General features: G+C 37.3%; 1 protein-coding gene across 3 annotated transcripts in view; it reads right to left on the bottom strand.

Moving 5' to 3' along the window:
- SYNJ1 (synaptojanin 1) overlaps positions 1-22,768 on the bottom strand; it is a 107,909-nt gene that overhangs the window by 71,645 nt on the left and 13,496 nt on the right. For all 3 annotated transcript variants that reach the window (XM_067565600.1, XM_067565601.1, XM_067565603.1), the window contains exons 3-12: positions 22,013-22,099; positions 21,035-21,302; positions 17,171-17,396; positions 15,755-15,838; positions 14,995-15,056; positions 14,262-14,358; positions 12,301-12,470; positions 10,475-10,556; positions 5,883-6,035; positions 2,691-2,856 (exon numbers count right to left, since the gene is read on the bottom strand). In XM_067565600.1, coding sequence (XP_067421701.1) covers positions 2,691-2,856; positions 5,883-6,035; positions 10,475-10,556; positions 12,301-12,470; positions 14,262-14,358; positions 14,995-15,056; positions 15,755-15,838; positions 17,171-17,396; positions 21,035-21,302; positions 22,013-22,099 — 1,395 coding nt within the window. The remainder of the gene's footprint in view (positions 1-2,690; positions 2,857-5,882; positions 6,036-10,474; positions 10,557-12,300; positions 12,471-14,261; positions 14,359-14,994; positions 15,057-15,754; positions 15,839-17,170; positions 17,397-21,034; positions 21,303-22,012; positions 22,100-22,768) is intronic.

Genomic DNA, 22,768 nt, shown 5'->3' with positions numbered 1-22,768 from the left:
CACTGGGCTTCCTGAGAGAGACCTTGAGCGTCGGCAGTAAAGCCCCTCTCTTGGTACCGAGGATTCAGAACGCTGACGCGGTGCCGTGTCCTCCCTCGGTACCGTACGTTGCGTCGGAGAACGCGTTGGCGACCGCGATCTATATCGGTACCGAGGGCTGTCCCTGGGTACCGGGGACTGAGAGTTTTGATGGTGTCCCAGAGTTTTCCTCGGTGCCACCGACTGTACCGGACTAGCTGTCCTGGATCGCGTATGGCGGTACCGATCTCGTCTCGGTGCCGGAGGGTGGTGCTGGCTCGATGCATGAGCATCCCGTGCCGAAGGGCGGGACGGGCTCCGAGTCCGAGACTGTGACTGAGCCCGGCGTGGTATGTCCCGCCGCCCACTGTCCGAGCGGGAGTGGCACCTGACTCTGCGCACAGCCGGGGATCTAGACTGATGCCGGGTTTGTATCTGGGGCACCGGGATCCGCACCGGACTGTGCTCCGAGGATCGGGAGCGACGGACTCTTGCTGGCACCGAGTCGCCCGGCACCGGTGATGGTTGGTGCCGGGAGCCGGAAGATGAGCGGGAGCGGTGCCGTGTGTCTTTTGGCCGGGTTTCTCCCGGCAGCGATGACCGGCGCCGTGGCTCCGAAGATCTTAATTTGGATACGGAGCTCTCCTGGGAACCTCCAGAGCACGCCCGGTGCCGTGACTTGGAGGAGCTCGACGACTCGTGGTCGGAGCTGGGAGGGGAGGATGTTTTTCTCCCTCTCCCCGACCGTCTGGGGGGAGACACCGAGACCCGTCTCCTCCGCCCACCGGGGTAGCCCAGCGTGGGCTTACCCCGAGACGCTGTCCCCGAGTCCCTCGGCTGAGGGGGGGACGGAGGCATAGTCAAGGCCATGAGGGCTCGTGCCGCTGCAAACGCCTCCAGCGTCGACGGCCCTTGTAGGGGCGCTCCCCCACCCCCCGGGGTCGGGGGAGGCTCCCTACGAGGAGATGCCGGTGCCGGGACAGCCTCAACAGCACGTGGCTGGGGCATCTCCTGTATCACCCCCTGCTGTACCGGTCGCAGGGGGGAGTCCATAGTTATGGCCATCTGCCGTTTTTTCTTCTTCGGTGCCGTCTTGTGCGGTACCGATGGTGCCGATGTCGGTGCCGGAGGAGCGCTGAGCTCCGATGAGATGCTCGGTGCCACTGGTGACCTGGAGGGCTCCGAGTCGGGATGCAGTGCCGACTCCATCAGGATCGCCCGGAAGCGAGCATCTCTGTCCTTTTGAGTATAGGGTTTAAATGACTTGCAAATGCGGCACTTATCTTTACGGTGTTGTTCCCCGAGGCATCTAAGGCAGCGATCATGCGGGTCGCTGGCGGAGAACACCTTGGAGCAGACCGCACATGGCTTGAACCCCGTGGAGCCCGGCATGGCTCCTAAGGAGGAGCCCCTAAGGGTTAACTATTTACACTATTTCTATCTAATGACTATGCTAAGTAAGAAAAAACAAGAAAACTTATCTACAAGATGAGAGGTTGCTGCTTGCGAAAAGGCAAGGGGCAGACGTTCCACTGACCGTCACGGGCGGAAAGAAGGAACTGGGGGCCCGCGCGGTTGGCAGCACCCTATATGCCGCGCTATACGCGCGCCACTCCAGGGGGCGCCGGGGCCGACCACCGGGATTGCTAGGGCAGAAAAACCTCCGCAGGCTCGTGCACGGGGCGCGCACTCACCTATATTGGAATGCATATGAGCAACTCTCGAAGAGAGAATATTCACATTTGATAAACAGAGACTCTTGTTCCCTGGGCTGACACCATTTGTGAGCTCTGCAGACAGCTTGCATTCAGCAGCATGATTGGGAAGAAATGGGCAGTCTGTACAGAACAACATTCAGTCAGTTTCAGAGTGACATTGAATTGCTCTATGAGACTCATTTAACACTCCTCAGCTGCACAGAAGATCGCAATGACACAGAGCCTTGTAGTGTGTCAGCCAGGGAAAAACAGAAGAGGTGAGGAGTGAAGACTTTCAGGACTTCAAGCAGTAAATAAACCACCCAGAGGTATAACTTTAATTTTACCCTCATCAATGCACTACTTGTAATTGTTCAATGAAATGCCTTAGAAAACTGACATTGTGATAAACACTAGTATTCTGAAACAAAACTTGACTGTAAAGGAGATGTTTTGTTAAAAACTCTTTGGAAATCTACTTTCATACTGAGCATTCCCTTCACTATGAATATGACATGACAGATGTAAACTCATGAAGACATCCAGCTCCCTACCAAATAAAAAAATAAAGTTTTAATAAACCAGGAATTTTAGTTTCTCGAATTAGATATGTAATTACTTGTGTTTCCAATTGCTATAGACAAAGGGTTTGAGAAAAACATCTATAAGTTGTCTATTAAAGTACATTACTTGTCTGACAAAACTTATTTTCTATAAAATATAGATTACTTAGTTTACAAACACTTAACCCTTGTACCATCCCACCTCTACCACTAGCCACACAATATAAACAGCACAGAAACCAGCACTGCAGATTAGCCTGACAATATTAGTAAAGCATAAGAATTTATATTTTTATACAAGAAGATTGTCATCTAACATTTATACTTTGAAATACTACTTAGAAATAGAATTTGCATAATCTTATTAGCAGCAAGAGTTACCATATAGATTAAAATCCTGAAATGCACGTACCACGTAAACTGCTGGTGGTTAAGAGAGCCCGTGCTTTATCTGCTAAGTCACTATTTAGGGTATTCCCCAATAACAAAACATCAATGGCCTCCTGCTTGGAGCTATCAAAAAAGTTATTTTGAATTGTTCTGGTCACAGAACGAGCACCATCCTTCAGCTTTCCAGCCTGTTAGGGAGGAATATTATAAAATGTTTTATATTGGAAATAACTCACAGAACACTGGCGATATTCATTCACATTTTTGAAATTTCAATTTCTAATTTTTATAATCTAACGATCAGTGAGTTCATTTACTTTAAATGCTAAAATAACTTCATCTCCTGGATTTGCTGAAATATATCTGCATTATGTCATTTTTTTCCTTCTGCAGAAGTCACTTAATGCTGAGATGTCAAACCAAAATTATTCCAATAAAAGAGGGGACAAGAACTTTAGTTTTATCTAAGTTCTTGATCTTCAAAAAAACAAAACAAAACATTCACAGTGCAATGTTTAGACCATGCTATAGAATTTTTGGTTTTTCCCCAAATAGTGGGATGTGAACAAACACTTGAAACCAAAACGTTATACATATATATATGTATATACTTACATTTACATATGAACATATCCATTCACAATTAATGTTCCGAAATATCTATGCTTAAAAAGGAATCACTTCAACTATGAAACTGTTTAATTGCAGTATAAACATTTGGGCTTGAGCTGGAGCCACAACGGGGTGGATCCCAGAGCCAGGGCCCTCATACAGGGGGCGGGGAAGTGGCGGGGGGGGGGGGGGAGAGGGGGAGAAAAGGGTACACTTCACTGGGGCCCAGAGGCAACCCCCAGGGGTATGTGTGTAGAAGGAGACCCATGTTACAAGTTTGTACTGGGTCCGAAAAAATTATGCTTGGGCCCTGCCCAGAGCCCAGGCTCCAGCCTGAGCCTGAACATCTACATCACAATTCAACAGTCCCAGAGCCCAAGCCTGAGTCAGCTGACATGTGCCAGCTACCAGTGTTTAACTGCAATGTAGACATACCCCTAGAGAATGATAGAGTCACAAAATGCATACTTGACATTTCATTCAACAAAATAGTGATGTACACACAGTCAGTACTGCATGTAGACTATACTCCTTCATGGATGTTGCATGGGATATATTATCTACAGAAATGTACATTTGTGGCTTGAATTGTTTGTAAAGGACACTTCAGTGCACACTATAGTTAAAAACAAAGCTTTAAGAAAGCTGCAAAATCATCCCACTATTTAGGTCTGTGAAACGTAATACAGAACAGCAAAGCTATTCTGTTGTCAAGGTTAGAAGGATATTAACCAGCAGCATGTTTTTTTTTAAAAAAAATTATGGATGCAGACTTCTTGTTTCACTATTTTACCACTTTTTTTTAAATAAGAGGCTGTTTCCTTTCTACCAGCAATGTACAGAATGTATGACATGATTTTAAAAATAAAAAACCACTTACCATTCACATTTCAGGCAATTAATTGAAAGGAACCCAGAGAAAGCAAAAGAAAGAGTAGTTAAGGTGTTAGATGTAAATGAACAGAATAGTTCTTAAAGCTAGATTATTCTTCAATATATAAATATACTGTATATTTATACATTTCAGTTTAAAGATAAATCCTATTTAAGCTATGAAAAGATTTTTTTTTTTTTTTTTTTAAAGAAAGGACTCTTGGACCCTGAAGAATCAAAACCGCATGTAGGTGACAACTATACAGATTTCAAGCAAACTGAGAAATTAGGATACAAACCTACCAGCAGTATTCTTAGATATATTAACAATATGCTACTGCAGCAAATAATGGATTTAGATATGCTACCAAAAAAAGTGTCACATATTGCAGGGTTTTGTGAGTATTACTGTTTCTTTTGGAACAAATGGACCTTTTCCAGGTGGAATGAGCTGCACCTGAACAAAGAGTTAATTGTACAAGTAATATTTATAACTTGCAGACAGGCACAAGATATGGTGCGCCTATACAAAAACCAAAGTGAATGAAACGCTGAATAATCAGAAGCAAGACAGGGAAGCATTAATTTAAATTACACAAACAAGGCATAAGGAGAAGAAAGTCAGGAAACAGGGAGAAACCATGAAGTTTCCAGTGCTTGTATAGAATCACAATGCTTGTATAGAAAATAAAATTAAAAATATTGTGCCAAATTCTACTTTCAGAGGAACACGAACAACTTCCAAATCAATGGGACTTGCATGTACCAATCTAAGGGGAGAATCTGACCTATTTAACTAATTTTTATGGAGCTTATTGCCATGACAGTTGTATGTGCACAGGATTTCTGACATTATGGATTGACTGAAGTATGGTGGGAAAAAACAAAATAGATAATAAGGGGAAATATTAAGTGATATAATGAAGGAGGAAATGGAGATCTGAAAGAATGCAAAGGAGAGTATTGTTGTACATGAAGAAGTGCATGAGAATGAAAAAGGACACCTAGGAGGAACTACAGAGGGGTATAATTTTAATGGTTCAAATTTTGCTATAGATCACATGATAAGAAAGAGAAACTTTCTGGAAATAAGAAAAAATAATATTTATGAAAAGAAAAATAGCATTACATAATTTGAACAACTTGTGCATTAATTGGGACAAAATAGGTTGGGGAAAAAAAGGAACAATACACTGGGAAACAGCACAGAATTGCTTATTACAAGACCGAGGAAACTAGAAAAAAATTGTTTGGTTGCCGTCCCCCCCAAGTAATCAGACAACTAAAAAAAGGTACAGCTGAAGGAACACATGAACTATGATCTAGCCAAATTAACATATAAACAAATTAACAAAAGGCCTAGAGAGGAAACAATGCAAAGAAAATAGTGTGGATTTGAACATGTCTCTCTTGATGTTGCAATCTGAATGGACTAGTGGGTCTCCTTTTCTCAGCCTCATCACTGTCCAAAGGTACTAGCCAGGAATAAGGGGAAAATTAAAACGGGAGAAAGATGTTACTGGAACAGGATTTGCTTGTTAAGTAGGACTTTTTTTTTTTTTTTTTTTTTTTTAAAGTTTAATTCAATTTTATCTTTTCTTGATTACACCATTATTTTTTACAAAACTACATCTGAAAAAGGAAAACCCTCACAGTAGTTACATTTATGGTACAATGCAACATTCACTCTGAATACTGCTACATGTTTATTATTAAAAAGTGCTTTTACCTTAGCCTTTCCTTCAAGAGCTCCAGTTCCTGCATATATTTTACTGACAGAATCACCGTTCACCGACCACATGGACCGAAAAACTTCCTGGAAACGAGTAACCAACTGAGGCTTCTCAGCTAAACCTAAAACTTCCAGTTGTTTCGTTAGCATCTGCAATATTTCAAGGGAACATTTACAAGAAGGCTCATCAAGTGAATATATTAAAATATATATTGTTAAATTCTCCCTTCAAAAAAAAAAAAAATGCATTTACTTTCACACTGCATTCTGGAGAAAATGACACTATGTCACATTAAATGCTGCTAATAATGTATGTTATGCTGCTGTGAATAAAAGTTTATAGTTTTTTTTAAAAAAAGTCAAACTGAAAATAGCTATATGGAAACAATAGAATAGGTGGTCTTTCAATATTTTAATCTAAAAATGCCATGGTAATGTCATAACCTCATTTTTTATTTCCAGGTCTTTAATTCTGCATTAGTATCCAAATGAAGTTTACTCTACATTCTTCCTATCAGAGGATCAGCTAAAAATGGACGCAGAGCTCTGAGATACGAAAATGAGTAAGACAGCAACGTTTTTTATCTTCCCTGGAATTTCTACTAATTGAGAAGAAACAAATCTCAAATAATTCTTACAGTCACAAAATGTACTGGAGAAATTAATCCTTCCTACAGTAAGTTACAGTTATACTAGTTTAAATCCAGAGATGTCAGACATATGTCCCACAGGTAGATCTAGATTCTAGATCCTAGGATCTTTCCTTCCAGATAGCCTTTTCAAAAGGCATCTACCTGCCAGGTGCAGCCGAAAAGGTCTGGGAAGCAGCTGGAGATAAAGTGGGATAAAATCTGCCTGACTGGGTCCAAGCAGCAATTTTTATAGTCACCACTGCCACCTTCACAATGCCCCACAACAAAGGCTATGGGGAACAGATATTTCCTTTGCTCCCCAGTCCCTGGTGCAGTCACTAAGCCTTACTGCAACAGACTGAGCAGTGTATCTATTTCCTCTTGTACCCATCTACTGTTATCCTATCCCAGGTTTGGGGAAGCAGCTCCTTTTGTGCTCCCACTCCTCACTTCCTGCCTCTTCCAAAGAGGAGGAGGAGAGAAAATTTCCAAATGGTGTGGAGAGAAAAAACCCCTAGAGGAGAAGGCAGGATGTTGAGAACAGAGAGTGGAGAAAAATTCCCAAAGAAGCAGGGAGAGCAACAAATAGGGTAGAACAAATCCCCTGGAGGGAGAGGAAGAATATTCAAAGGGAGAGAATGATGCCAACTCTTGCAATTTTATGATGTCTCTCCTGACATCTGGTGTTTTTAAATTAAAGTCCTTGTTTCTGGAGTCATTAAATCGCATGGGAATTTCTTTCATTAAGAAAGAGAAAGGTTCTAGTCCGTACGGTTATCATAGAACCATAGAAGATTAGGGTTGGAAGGGACCTCAGGAAGGCATCCAGTCCAACCACCTGCCCAAAGCAGGACCAACCTCAACTAAGCCATTCCAGCCAGGGCTTTGTCAATCCAGGCCTTAAAAACCTCTAAGGATGAAGATTCCACCACCTCCCTAGGTAACCCATTCCAGTGCTTCACCACCCTCCTAGAGAAAATGTTTTTCCTCATATCCAACCTAGACCTCCTCCCACTGCAACTCGAGACCATTGCTTCTTGTTCTGTCATCTGCCAGCACTGAGAACAACCTAGCTCCATCCTCTTCAGAACCCTCCCTTCAGGTACTTGATTGGGGGGGATTTGATAGCAGCCTTCTTTTCTTTTGCAGAGTAAATAAACTCAGTTACTTCAGCCTTTTCTCATAAGTCATGTGTTCCTGTCTTCTAATCATTTTTGTTGCCTTCTGCTGGACTCTCTCCATTTTGTCCACATCCTTTCTGTAATGGTGGTCCCAAAACTGGACACAATACTCTAAACGTGGCTTCACCAGTGCTGAATCATCACTTTTTGATCTGCTGGCAATGCAGCCCAATACTCTGCTCTTGGCAACAAGGGCACATTGTTGACTCGTATCCAGCTTCGTGTCCACCATAACCCCCAGGTCCTTTTCTGCAGAACTGCTGCTTAGCTAAATCGGTCCCTGCCTGTAGCAGTGCATAGGATTCTTCCATCCTAAGTGCAGGACTCTGAACTTCTCCTTGCTGAACCTCATCAGATTTCTTTTGGCCCAATCCTCCAATTTGTTTAGGTCACTCTGTATCCTATCTCTATCCTCCATCCACTCCTCCCAGTTTAGTGCCATCTGCAAACTTGCTGAGGGTGCAATCCACCCCATCCTCCAGCTCATTAATGAAATTAATGTATACAAACCTGAAAACAAACACTAAATGGTCAAAAAACAAAAGGCAAAAACAAGATTATTCTTTGAAATGTCATGAATTTTAAAGTAATGATGACTTATTTATGATTTTTAAACAACTGGGGTTGGCAATGCTGTGGAAGATGCAACGAGAAAAGAGATTTGGGGAAGAATCTTGAAGTGGTACGTTTGGAGTGAAGGGGAAAGGAGAAATGTCCGAAGTGAGGCAGAGGCTGGAGAAAAAAGGGCAAAAAAAAAAAAGCACAAAATGGCTAAGGGAACACAGGGAAATTGAGATAAACTAACTGGAAGAGGAAAACAGGCTTCATACATGCACAGTCCTAAAAAACCAAAAAACCTCATCTTTATTTAAGAAAAATTAAATATTTCATTTAATACAATTAAAGAAGCTCATTCAACTGTAAGAGAAGACTGAAAAATTTGCCTCTTGCTGGTGAGCTTTATATTCGCAGCTCATGAATTATAACTGAAATGGTAGCTTGACCCTCACCATAGAATGAGTTGAACATTCCTGCTGTAATGAAATCAGTGACTTTTCTCTAGATTTACACTGGTCTAAAAGAACAAAATTTAGACCTGTAAATTCCTATATATTTTAAATCAAGAAGTGAGTGTCTGCCTGCCACAGAAGTGTCAACTGAAATACACGTAAAATGTGAGAAATGATTATTCAATACAGGTCATCCTAGTTCACCCAGCTGGACTACTTCATAACCTAAGTATCAATCTACTATGGATCTGTCAAGCTCAAAACCAAGCTAGACACAGATTTAGGATAAAAAAATTTCTTTAAAGGTTACAATCTCTGTATCTTTTCCATGACAAAGTCAATATGGGATAGATATATGGATAAACTAACACTTAAAATAATCAAATTATTTTTCACAGTACACAGTGAATTAAATTACACAAAAAGAGTTCAAGTTCCAAATCCCATCAAGATTAATATATATTAGTAACAGACCCTAACTGCTATGTTTCTTCCTTTATTTCTCTGTGTTCCATGATATGGAAATTATAATAATCTCCTGTAGTACAGGCTGCTGAAACACTACAAAACCTTAGATCATTCAAGCTGTAGTTAGATCCACCATCTACCTATGGATGTTCATGGTTAACAGTGAAGAAAACAAGAAGCTAAAGAACGTTAGTGGAAAGGTGAACAATTCAGTAGACTATGTGACTAGAATACCATTGAACAGGCAAACCACTATAATCAAAGCTCTATGTATTTCACACAGATTTAGACTTAAATTTTGCTCCAAAGTGACTGGATTCCACAGCTTTCCATTGAAAATTCTGCAAAATCTTCATATAAATATTAAAATCTGAGGTTTTTATTGTATTATAAGAAAATTAATATCAAATACAGTAGTCTTGTTTTATTTTTTATTAATTTAGTTTTACTGTGTCCACAGATTTCCATTTTTAAATATGCTGCAGTTTTCAAGTTTAGGTTTCAGAGTTAATTTATTAAGATGAGTGGAGCAATCCAAATCTCTCAGAGCTATTGTTTCAGGCTGTCTGCAAACTCAAAGACATCACCGCATCAGTTTACCTACAGTTCATATTTTCAGGCTTTGCTTTATAATCTTGAGAACTAGAAATTTTTTTTTTTTTTAATTAAAACCGATATCATGGAGCACAATTTTACAGGAAAGACAATTCTAGAGTAAATTCACAGCCACAGATTTGGGGCATAAGCTGGGGCTCCAGCTGTAATATTCTTCATGTAATCCACAACTCATGGACTTATGTTTCCTGGACACCAGTCCTGGTAACCACTAAGGACAGTAGCACTGCACACCAAAGAAATGCATCCATAGTGCTTACTGCAAGTGCAATTTGAGGAATCTTAGTTTCACTCACAGCAAGTGCTATGGGTAAAGTGCTTTTGTGCAGGACTGCCATGCTACTCCTCTTTGGAATTGCAAACCTGAACCTCAGAGGAAAGCAAGATGGACATACAAAGAAAGGGGAATACATCAGTGGTAGTGTTCCAAAAATATACTTTCCTTAAAACTGGTATCCCACAATTTTTGTACTAAGAATTGTGAGCTACCAAGATATATGTTAGCCCACTGAACTACAGGGCCATGCCACAAATCAGATTCTCACCCATAACTTGAGCATATTGTAATTAGTCTTTCCTATTGACAAATATGGCAATTTTATCATTCAAGTATTACAGAAGCATCAGAAGCAATCGATCTGTGGTTACAAGTTCTACAACAGGAATCTACATTATTTTCCTACCTCCAAGCCAAAGAAAGCCTGCACACTGTTTGTTCTATCCAAACAATCCAAGCAGTTTGTCCTGATAGTACCACTTTGATATCTGTGCCAAGTACAACAAAATAAAGAGAAACACTGAAATAATTCAATAAGACAAAGAACATCAACAAAGGACATCCAGACCCTAGAGAGACTAGTAAATCAAGGCACTGTAATTGCAATGTTATTGTTATAAAAATACATTTATAAAATTGGCAGCTATAGAGGACTAGCTCCACCAATAGCAACAAGGTTGGCATCTCTTTAGACAATAGCAATTTATCTCCAGCAAATAAAATAAAGTCTTCCTTCATTTCTTGCAGTGGTCCTTGCTTTCTGAAAGTGTAATGCTGAAATGAACTCTCTTTCTAGACAACCCAGGAAGTATAACATGCATTTTCTAAGTATTTCAGGGGTACTCACTCCTCGTTAAAACAAGGATTTATTAAACAAAACAAATGCTAGAAAACAAATTATTAGAAAACTGCCCTGATTTGCTGAAATTAAAGTAAAACTAGTAAATTGTAAATGTAATAAAGCTGCATCCAATACATTATTTTAACACTATCTTTTTTGGGGGGTGGGGGCTGACTAAAGAAAAATGAAGTGACTTATTGTCTGTACTAAATTAACAATCTACCTATTGAGAAGAGATATGACAAATAGGATGAATAGATTTTAAAAGTTATTGGTATAACTTTTACAAAATATCTTGTACACCTACTGCAAGTCATAACTTATGTGTCTTAGCTGTTGTACTAGTTTACCTTCTGTATTTGTCAGCCTCTTAACAGTTAATTAAAATAATTTGTTTTGTCAATAGTTTTGTTTTTCTTTAATAAAAGTTAAAACAAACAATATTTTGGTAAAACTAAAAAAAAATTAATCTTAGGAGCCATTTTGTTTTCCATCCATTAATAATGCTAGAGTGGACACTTATTATGACAATGCTTATGTACTTCTACTGGAGTAAACAAAGATTGCACTGGTCAAAACAAAAAAAGGATTTTAGTGAATCTAATTTGTCAGGACAGTAACAGATATAAAAACAGGGCTTTGTTTGTTTTTCCAATAGGACAGCCTAATAAATCATTTATATCCACACATCACAAGTAAGACAGACTTGTGATTCTAGTTGTCCCTCAATAGTAAAAATTATAATTTTTAAAAAAGAAATAATCTCAAATTGATATGGATCTAAGGCTAATAAGGTATTAAAATGTGATCATGTGCTAAAGTAGATTTTAGGATATTTTATTGTTGAGAAAAAAATGTCTATTTTTGTGGACAGCTAAAAATCCAGGCTCAGCAACAATTTAGGGGAATTGGTTCCATTAGCTGACAGCAGTTTGCCATTCAGTCTAAGTGCTATGTTCCATCACCAAAGAATTTAGACAGTATTAGTACCAGCAACAGGGAAAACTGGTTCTGCTTTCCCAGTCAAAAATTACTTCCTTATTCTAATAAGGAACAAGGAAGATGGCATTAAATAAGTCAAAATGGTGAATTCAAAACAAAAGGCCTGAATCTAAAGTAAGCCTCCACTAATACCATTATAGATTTAGTATCACCCTTTACCTCATGGACTTTTAGAGACTATTCAGAAATAATCACACGTTTACATAAAAATGCAAAATAACTGGTTTATATTTCAGTCTTAGGTCCCCATCCTAGATAAATGAAATGGTTTAACTTCATACAAATAACCAAAAATATTTTTCTTTCATATATTTGTGATTAAAAGTAAAAAATTAAAATTAGGATCATATTCTGATTTTAGGAAAGTTACAGAAGTCATATATTCAAACCTTTGAACTTCCTTTCCATCGAAATAAAAAAATCCACATTCTAAGAATTTTTGAACTTGAGGTTTAAGCACGCTGTGTAGTTTTTCTGCCTTTCCGCCTTTAACCATTTGATGATAGTCAAAGTTCACCATTTTGATATCAATAGCATGTTCAGAGGCTTTCAAGTGACTCTGATATTGAGAAAGAAAGAAAGAGAGGAAAAAGCATAAATATACCAAGCAATGAACAGTGTTAGATTAGTGTAAGCCAAATATGCCACCAAAGTTAAGAAAGTTATTAACTCCATTTGTTCAGTATCTTTATCAGAGATCTTTACATCACTTTTTCTAATAAAATGACACATACTTTATTATATACTAACCCAAATCATCCTAATAAAATACAAACCAAAGCTCTAAATTATTATAAATGAATTTTAACTTTTTTATTGCCAAAACCAGAATCAGATTTGCAATCTGTGTTCTACTTTAACATCACTAAAGCAGTGTATTAGAATTGGAAAAAGTACAGAGAAGGACAACAAAAATGATTTGGGATATGGAACAGCTTCCACATGAGGAGAGTGTAAAGAGACCGGGATTGTTCATCTTGGAAAAGAAATGACTAAGTTGCTGGTGTGAAGTTGTTCAGAAGTTTGGAATGTTAGAAGACGTCCCGGAACTCAGAGTGCTGGTAAAGTACTCAAAGATAAATACAATTTTGTCAGAGGTCTTACTTCTGTCTACATGGTAATGTGAAAATATACTTGAAAGTTTTAATTGAAAATGTCCATTTTGAGATCACAGCTAGTGACAGTATGTATACTAATTAAATGGGACATCATTTCCAGCACTGTTAATAGGCAAATCCAGTGACAGAAATAGTGAAGTACTATAGTTGCCATCTTACATAAATAATGGCTTTTATCAGAAGAAAATGTATATTTCCTTTTTAAAACTTATTCAAAATTCAATGTCTATGGTTCTTAAATCAATATAAATTATCCTGGTAATACTGGGGAATAAGTAAAAAAGAAGCAATAGACATTTAAATGAAGAACATCTGTAGCTAGGAAGAAACATATGCAGAATAAAAATAAAGACTAGCAAAATTCTTCTTATGTAGGGTATATACAGAACACCAACTGAGTCCAAGAAGACATTTTCGCACAGCATGCTACTCAATCAGATTGACTTCAAAGTTTTATGCTGCTCCCTGAAATATGGGGCATTGATACCATTAAATATCTGACTAGACTGACAGCAGTTCCTATGTTCCTTACAATTCTCTCTAAGACTACTGAATAGAAAAGGATGATGAAAATAAACTTTACACTGTATTATCATCCTATATTAAAATTAGATTAAAAAATTAACTCAAGTGAAATAACATTTTCTAGTCTGAGAGTGTCAAATGTTTAAATTTCAATTGAACTATGAAATTATTTTTAAGCCTCAAGCGATATATTCATTTGAAGTTCAAAAAGTCCTTTTCTCTACAGTCTAGAAATACATCCAGAAATTACTAGAGTAATATTTTGGAGGAAAAAAATTTTTTTTACCTGAAGCACACTTGGTATTAAATACCAAAATGTCTGCTGTCTATATACCAATATTAGAATATGGAAGTTATTTCCTTCAGACATAAACCAGTATTAAGGGAAGATAATTTACAATTTATCAACGGACTGCCATACTGCTGTTATAATTTTTCAACATTACTTATTTTGGCTAACATGCTCAGACTTTTTGATTGTCATTAAAACTATTTTAAAATCCATTTAATTTTATATAGCCTAAGAAATAACTCTGAGCTTTTAGGATCCTGAATTGAGCAAAATGGGTACAGATTAAATTTTAAAAATAAGCAGTTACTGTAGTGTATAATATGTCTGTTTCATTCTCTAATGATTATTTAACATCCACATCAGGCATAAGCCAATTCCGAGAACATGCAGCGCATGAGAGAACCATAATACTTACCTGGAAGGCTTTGCTAAGCATGTGCTCCCCTTCTTTTGCGCCAAGTAAATTTACAATAATTTGCTTGCCATATACACTTTTAAGTGTTCGGAAATGCCTGTTAACAGAAGAAAAAATCCTCACTCAGCTTTTGGCTAGTAAAAAGCTAATATAATCAGCACATTCTCTCAATCAACCCCTTCTGAATGGAGCACTAGAGTACTGAGTACATTTATTATGACTGTCATTTTATTGGGCTACATCCCAAGCATGTGACAATTGACTGCTATTTATTTAGGACAAAGGTAGCAAAAATTCTGCCAAGATGATACATTTGGCCAATACCAAGAAGTTACATGGGGTTTAACCAAGCATTGTTATATACAAATCTGAAATGAAATTCTAAACTCCAGTTTTAATACAGAAGTTGCCAAACAAAGATTATAAGATGAAACATTAAATAAACGTGTATTTCCAATACAGTACAGAAGTGTGCTATTTTAATTCTCAAGACTTTTTAAAAAATTAGTATTTCTCTTAAGTACTTTGCTAAATCAAGTCCTAAGCACATATTTAACTTTAAGCACAGGAGTAGCCCACTGAACTTCAGAAGAACTACTCATATAGCTTACGTGTTTTGCTGCATTACAACTTTAATCAGTAAAACTATCTCATTGGAACAACAGGTATCCCACCAACATATCTTTATTAATAGTTTCTACTGTATTAAGAAAAAAGCACGCCACTATTTCACCTGTCAAAAGCTGGTGCATTTGCTTCAAATCCCCTTGACATTCTGACACGATGGGATCCCACCTTTGACAAGAAGAGTACCTTTAATTACATACTTGAAATTGTGTGTGTGTGTTTGGCTATCTGTTCTCCAAGATCCCATTTAATCCTACCTTCCATAATATGTGCTACTTTCCATTGGCTTCATTAAAGCTTATTTTCTGAAGAAAGCCTTTTAGACTCAACCTCTTGAACCTTGCCACGTAACTACACTTCTGGCTTTTTTGCTGAGGGATACACAAGCCTTCTGTGACTCTATTATGGTATGCTTATGTAGCTGTTATGCTGCATCTAAGGATTTTAAGTTTCCTCACTTTTTATTTTAGTTCACAGTACTAGATTTTCGTGCAATTCCTCTCCCAAGGATATTGGGCTTAGTTATAACACTAATAGTCACTATTACTTAGTGTCCCACCCATAGTTATTTCTTGCACAGACGCCTTTGTATTACTTAGGACTAAATCAAGAGTAGCCTCTCCACTTGTGTGCACCAGAATAACCTGTTCCAAGATGCAATTGTTATGTTAAAAATTGAAGAATTCAAAACTTCTAGGCCAAAAAAAACTAAGCATTAGAGAGACTGTGCTCAGATCCTGGAGGAAGTAGTGTCTTCAACAGCAATATCTCCAGTCAGTTAAGAAGCAACAGTCTCACTCCCAAAGTCGTCTCATCCAGAAAGATAACAGTACAACAGGGCCTCTACCTTCATCTCATCAATTTACCTGCAGGCCAGGTTGCTCCCAAAATAATGGAATAGATCCACGAATTTGTATGAAGGAAGACACGCAGTCATCTAGGAATATCACCTGTTGAGAAAAATCAATAGTTTTATTGGGGATTGGGGAAAGTAAGCAATCTTTTTTGCATCATCTAAACACAGTGAATAAAATACATCCGAACACGTTGCATACGCCACAGTATAAGCATGAGTAACAATATTCGTTATATTTAAAAATTCATATTAAATGACCTGTGTCTCTCATTCCTCGGAATGCAAAACTTGAATATCTTCTTACTATTAAATACTTCCTTAATCTTGTCCCTGTGGAATATTGCAATGTGGTTTTAGAAATAAGCTACTTTTCTTTTAAAAAAAAGTCCTGCTCCAAGTTGTCATAAAAAATGTTTCCCTGTAAAGATTTCTTTAAGATGGCAAGGCTGAGTATATTTCCAACTTTGTAATTTCACACCTAGATTTTAATATATATTTTGGTAACATTTAGACATAGGCATAGAGAAGACTTAAGTTTTCCATTTTACTTTTCTTAAAAACAGACAAATATTTAACCCGATGATTTGAATTTAACTAGTTTCTAGAAGCCCCTTCACGTTTATCTTTAAGACTTCCCATAAGACTCTTTTAAAGATCTTGAAGAAGCTCTGATTTCTCTTTCAATATTCACTCTTGTTAAAGAAATAAGAAAATGTGCAGTTTTATGTAAGTTCTTAGATCACAAGAGTTAAATTTTGGACTTATGATAATTTAGTTACTTCATTTTCGTTATGAGATTCATGTTTTCAAAATACTTTAACTCATTACTTGACAATGTCAACTCTAGGATTTCCTCACAGTGCTAATATGTAGCCTTAGGTTAAAAATAATAAAATTTCAAATGTTATAAAAATAAACTGCAATTTATCATCATATAAGTAGCTTATCAGAAAAATATGGTTCAAGAAACTTGACTGAACACTGACCCCAATCCAGAAACAAATCTAGTTTCAATCCTGAACTAGAACTAGATCTGTTTCAGGATCCCCAATCTTGCACCTGGGTGAAACTATCAAAGTCAATGGGACTCTGCACAAGCACAGTGAATCACTCAGACATGATCTACCCACATGCATACAATTGCAGGATCAGGTTCTTCTTAACAATGCAATCAAGATACCGGCTACAGAATGATCTATGGTTTCATGCATTACAGTACAAGGATAGTTACAAATACAGGGCAAAATCTTCACTTAGTGTAAATTGGCTTAGCTACACTGACTTCAAAGGAACATATACATTAGCTAGGGATCTGGCCCAAAATTTGTTGACCTGGAGCAAAAAGCCATACATTGTTTACTATCACATATTCTCCTTATATTGAGAGTACAGGCAGATGAGCAATATAGTATATAATACAGCATACCTGTTCTGTTTCAACAAAATTAGCAACATGACCATCATCATTCGTTCCCCGTACGTTAAACCTGGTCCCAGCTCGTTCACAGCTTAGTCGTGAAATGAGGCAAGCCTTTGCCTGTTTGTGAGCTGCATAAATTGTTCTAATCTCTACTCCTCCACACATGAGACGCAATAACCAGTCATCACAGTTCACACCATAGTGTTTAAAATGCAAATGCAGTGATTGGTTCCTATCAGAAATAGAAGTTACTCAGATTAATGACAATGAGAGAGAAATAAAATAGCTCATTTTGTTTAGGCAACTGCTGTGTTATTTCTGAAACGCCACACTCAATATAAAGGAATGTGAAGAGGAAGCTTTCCATAACATGCACAGTTTTGTGCACAACTCCTATTTAAACATACTTGAAATAGCAAAATCTATTAGACAGTAGCTTAGATGTTTGTAGGACAAAACTACTGTGTAGTTATATCCATTAAAATTAAAAACTGAATCTTGGAATCTTCTGTTAATACTGCAGTTTCTCCTATTCTTTTCTAGTAATGTGACTCAAAACCTACTTTGGAAAACCAGGGATTAGGCAGCAGAGTTTTCATGGTCAGCCAGTCAGTCTCAGAGAAAACAGAGAAAACCAGAATGCAAACTGCAGGGTTATTGTGTGTGTCACGTGTGACTCACCAAGTCATTTCATATAGGCCACCCAATAACCAATTGGTATACTGCTAACCAGGACAGAATTTGGACTGGCTACAAACTGAAAAATCTGTGTGTTCCTTTAACAATTTCTTGGGACAGTTTCCCACCCCCCAAAACCTTATTTTAAAACCACTGGACATGTTACCACATCAGAGATCCTGTACTACAAGAATAATTCTACAAGCTCTTAGAGTGTCATCAGTATTTAGCTGAGGTTAGTCCGGCTCTGAGCAGGGGGTTGGACTAGATGACCTCCTGAAGTCCCTTCCAACTCTATGGTTCTATGATTCTATTTGTGGCATCTCAGTTTTGTTCAAATAAAGTTTAAGTTAGTGCTTGGTTTCTTTGTAGCACCCAATGACAATTGTCAGTTTACTGTAGATTAGTCAGCACTACATCCAAATGATGAAACTCATTGATCTAAACAAACTATAGATAGGGATAGGAAAACAGTCAAATGAAAAATCCATTATAAACAAAGTATTTTACTGAGTTACAGATTTAGCTTTCAAGTTTTGAATATACGGGATACATTTAAGTTACAGCCACTTTTCTTGCAGGGAATAGATTTGTTTGAAGTGAATTGAATGCCTACATTTTCCTACAAATAAGTGGGAAATTACTGCTACCATGACCATTAAAAATAAAGCTGAAGAGATTAAGTAAAACTGGTTACTCTTTCCAATCCTGTGACTATAACTGCAGTGCGATTATGAAGTGTAACCCAAGTAGTTAAACTCCTAGTTATGGGATTCTGTAAGTTAAAAATTACAACTTTGGTGTTATTACTGTGTAATGTATCAAGTATAAAACTAAAGGAGTAACAAAAACTGAATTCACTTAGTCATACTCCAGGTAATGTTTAGTGTTAACTGGAAGTAAGAAAAACCATAATGTAGTTACAGTAGTAAGTGTTTCATAAGCAATAGTATAGACACTAAGAATTCTCAGAAAAAGAGTAAAGTAGAGAGAGTAAAGTAGTATTTTAAGATTACTAATATGGCCGACAACTATAATATTAGCAGCATTTCATGAGTGAATTCAAACAACTTCTCTATACAGTGAAGCAGGGTTTGTTTAAGCAAGGATAGGGGACAAGAGGAGAGAAAAGGTAAAAAGGGGTAATAATTCAGAATGCTGAAACATGTTGTAACATCAAATTCTCAATGTTTTAAATTAAATACAATTCAAATGAAAGAAAAGCATAAACTAGATATGCCTGTGAACGAACAGGCACCACTTAAAAAAAATTGTCAGTATCTGGTAAATAAGACAGTTTGCATTTCTGTACAGGGAGAATATTTTAATCTAGTGCTGCTAGTTTTTGGCTTTTGTACTCTTTTGGAGTGAGATTCACTTATGAAAGCAGGGAAGGTTTACTGAATAGCAAAAAAGATACAGTCAGTAAGGGAAGTGGCTCCTAGAATATTTTATTGTAACCACAAATATTTTCTTAAGAACTTCTCTTAAGATTCTCAGTGCAATTAGTGTGGTTTTTTTTAGTTTAGTTGTTTATTTTAACAGCATTACCATTGTTTTTCAAAAACTATTCCTGACTTTTAGCAAGCGTTGCAAAGGATTTTATAAGTATTCATTAATGAAACCTCAAAAATTCTGTGGGTTGGATACGTACTATTTTACAGTACAGTATAAAGATATGCTCTGTTGAAATACAAGATTGAGAAAGTAAACAATTTTTCTTTGGGGAATCTGACAAATAGTTTTTATACAGAAAAAGCTCTTGGCAAGATTACAATGTGTAAATAAAATATTACTTTTTTAAACTGATAGTGTTCAGTTTCCTGGATATGCAAATCAGGGTCATTTCATCTACTTCCCATTATAACTAGTACTTTACTGACTAGCTATTGCAGGCATAAAAAACAGGTAATCTACATTTAAAAAATTAAAGTTAAGGATGCACAGAAAATGTAAAGCCAAGTTGATTGAATAGGGTCATCTGATATGATGGTCATCTAGCACGATGGTCTTAAGCCTTAGGTTAATGGCCTATTCATATAGCCAAGTCAATTTCCTGGGATATGGGCATGCCAAGAGTAGGAATTCTACGGGAATTCCTGTGTGGAGACATTCCTGACCTGACTCATTTCCCCAAGGCCCAGATTTTTTTTCTGCTATGGTTCGTATGCTTGGTCTCATACTACAGTTCTAATCGGTGATCCCTTTATCTGCACTTCCCACCAAAGAGTGGCAGAGGGCAGGACAGAACTGGCATAAAAAACAGAGCTGCTCTAGGCTCAAGGTGCCACATCAGCAGAAAAGTTAAGGCAGGTGAGAAACAGGCAGCTTTTCACCTCATTTAATGCATCCATGGGACATCTTTCAGTAGTTGTAGGAGGGTTACCTATATTCACTCAACATCAGAAATGGAAGGAAAGAAGGCTAAAGGCAGGGGAGAAGAGAAATTGGAGCAGAATCTCACCTAAGAATCATAAGAATGAGTATACTAATCTTCGACCTTCTAAGGTTTACACTTAAGGAGCTGTAATACACTGTCCATATTTTGCACCATTGGCACTAATTGACTCATTTGTTTGCAGTATCAGCAGAAATAAAAGCAGTAGTACTTGTTTTACCAAGATTTATATATGTAAAAAGCCACATACATTTTATTTGGAACTACTTTCTAGAAGGAAAATACTATGTAGGATACTGTGTAAAAAAGCTACAAATAGAGTGAAAGCAACATGTAGTTTCCAAACCACAGAAGGAGTATCACAGTTTTAGAAACAACAGTGCTCAGAAGTAAGAAATATCCTTTGGAATCTCCCATCCAATACCAGTTTTTTACAGAAAAGCAATGATGTATTTTACAGAGGTTCAATCAGTTTCTTCAAGCAACACTAAAAGCTAAATGTCGCATCGTTGTAACAAGCGTTTTGATCAAAGTACAGTATTGTGAGTCGTCACAACTTGATCTTTCAGTTAAGAAGACACCCCAAACTGTCCGATTTTTATTATGGAAATATTTTCAAATTCACTTTTACAGGAGTCTGAAATAAAGTAGCATGGAATTATATGAGTGCAATTTTAACAATCAAGATTTGTAGAGTAGAGTCAGTGATCAAAACTTTCCTAGATCAATATATACACACATACTTTACACAAATTAAATTATGTCAGGCATGGCAAAATGTATTCTCAACTCACCAGAAAAATCTATTGTCAGTGGTGTGTTCTTGCATGCTACGGTGAGCATTAAGACTAAGATCTAAACTGACCCCAGTAGCAGACCATGCAAAATAGAAGTTTCCTGAGTTCAAAACCTTGCGCACTTCTGAGATACGATCTTCATCTGAAGGGTCACTTCGTAATGATATGAATTCAGTGGAAGTAACTCGAAAAACTTCAGATTCTTGAATCTTTCCCACAGACATGCATCCCGTGACTAGAACCAGATAATGTAACAAAGTATCTCCTGTAAAACCAGAAATATAGTTGATAAATTTTAATTACAAACACTTTAAACAAGTGAGATCACCTAGTGATCTCCAACCTTTTTCTCCCTTTCCTAAACCTGATTTTTTTCCTGCTTCAATGTAGCCAATGGTTACATTCACCAAGAGACACTTAGTTCAATAGCTCTGGAAAATTTACTTAGTCCTAATGTTTAAACCAGGCAATTCCTTTTGGTATTCTATTTTGCATGAACATTTTGACATAGCAATAGGTTAATTTTACAAGTCAAAAAAACAACTATATCATATATCTAGTTTTAAGTTAAGCATCAACTTTGTTCATTAAACAGTGAAAATCTAATGCAAAGGCAGCACAGTGAACCTTGATGGGAGGGTGATGTTGGAAGATGTTGGTGTTCTCTTCTTGAGAAGTGTACACATGCACCCCTAATTTGAGAGCTTCAAGTTCTCCTATGGAAATCAAGGGATTGCAAACAGGGGGAGGGTATTACTGAAAGCAAGAGGGGTTGTGAAAGAGGAAGTTGCTTTGGTTTACTCTTGGCTTCTGATAACATCCACAACATGCTAGCCATAGTACAAATACAAAAGGAGGCACAGTCCCTGTCCTAAAACTGTAACAGAGGTTTCTTACAGGGACAGAGATGCTCTCTTCAATAAATAAATAAATATAAATAAACCAACCAACCACTTTTTTCATTTTGTTACTCACCAAGATTTAACCTTAATACACCCAGAAGTCCATACGCATCCATTACTTTGGAGTATGTGCTCTTGATTGCCTCTTTCTCTGCAGATGCTATACAAAAATTAAGATAAAGTCATTATTCTAAAAAAATCCTTTTGATTTAACAGTGTTGCTCTAGCTTTAACTTTAGATTGCTCTGGGGCTGGATGTTTCAGTTACAATTACTGTACAAAGAAAAAAGTAGAAACATTCAAGATGAAAACAACTAAAGTTTGGTAGAGATAAGAAAATCCACTCTGAACAGGAAATTTAAGAAAATATATCAATAATGCTTAAGGTCTCTGAAGCTCTTGGAAAGTTATAACATTATTCAATTATAGAACCTATGCCGGTTTCACATAACAGAACACTGAATGCAAACTCAACTAGTAAAACATTTAAGGGGATGGTCTTTTACAAGAACTGAAATTCACTTAAATACATGTACAAGTCTATTCATATGTAAAAAACCACGACTGGCTAACATTTCAATTGGTATTAAAGGAGTGTAAACTAGTACTTTTAGCGTTGCAGATTATCAGTACTAGCTTCAAATGTAAGAAAGCAGCTAAAAACAGGCATACAACAGTTAATCATTCAACTAACTGCAGAAAAGCATTCTTCCAAAAAATAACTGTAGTCCAAATGTTGTTTGAAAAAAAAAATATTAATTTCACTGAGACCAACACCATGAAGCAGTAATATTGCTTTTCCTCTGTACTGCACAGCTCTCCAAGAGCA

This window comes from Emydura macquarii, unplaced genomic scaffold (genome assembly GCF_026122565.2).
Source record: "Emydura macquarii macquarii isolate MOO-44397 ecotype Brisbane River unplaced genomic scaffold, CSIRO-AGI_Emac_v2 contig_2681, whole genome shotgun sequence".
Taxonomy (NCBI): domain Eukaryota; kingdom Metazoa; phylum Chordata; order Testudines; family Chelidae; genus Emydura; species Emydura macquarii.
The sequence above is the reverse complement of the archived record's forward strand: the minus strand, read 5'-3'. Positions and strand labels throughout refer to the sequence as shown.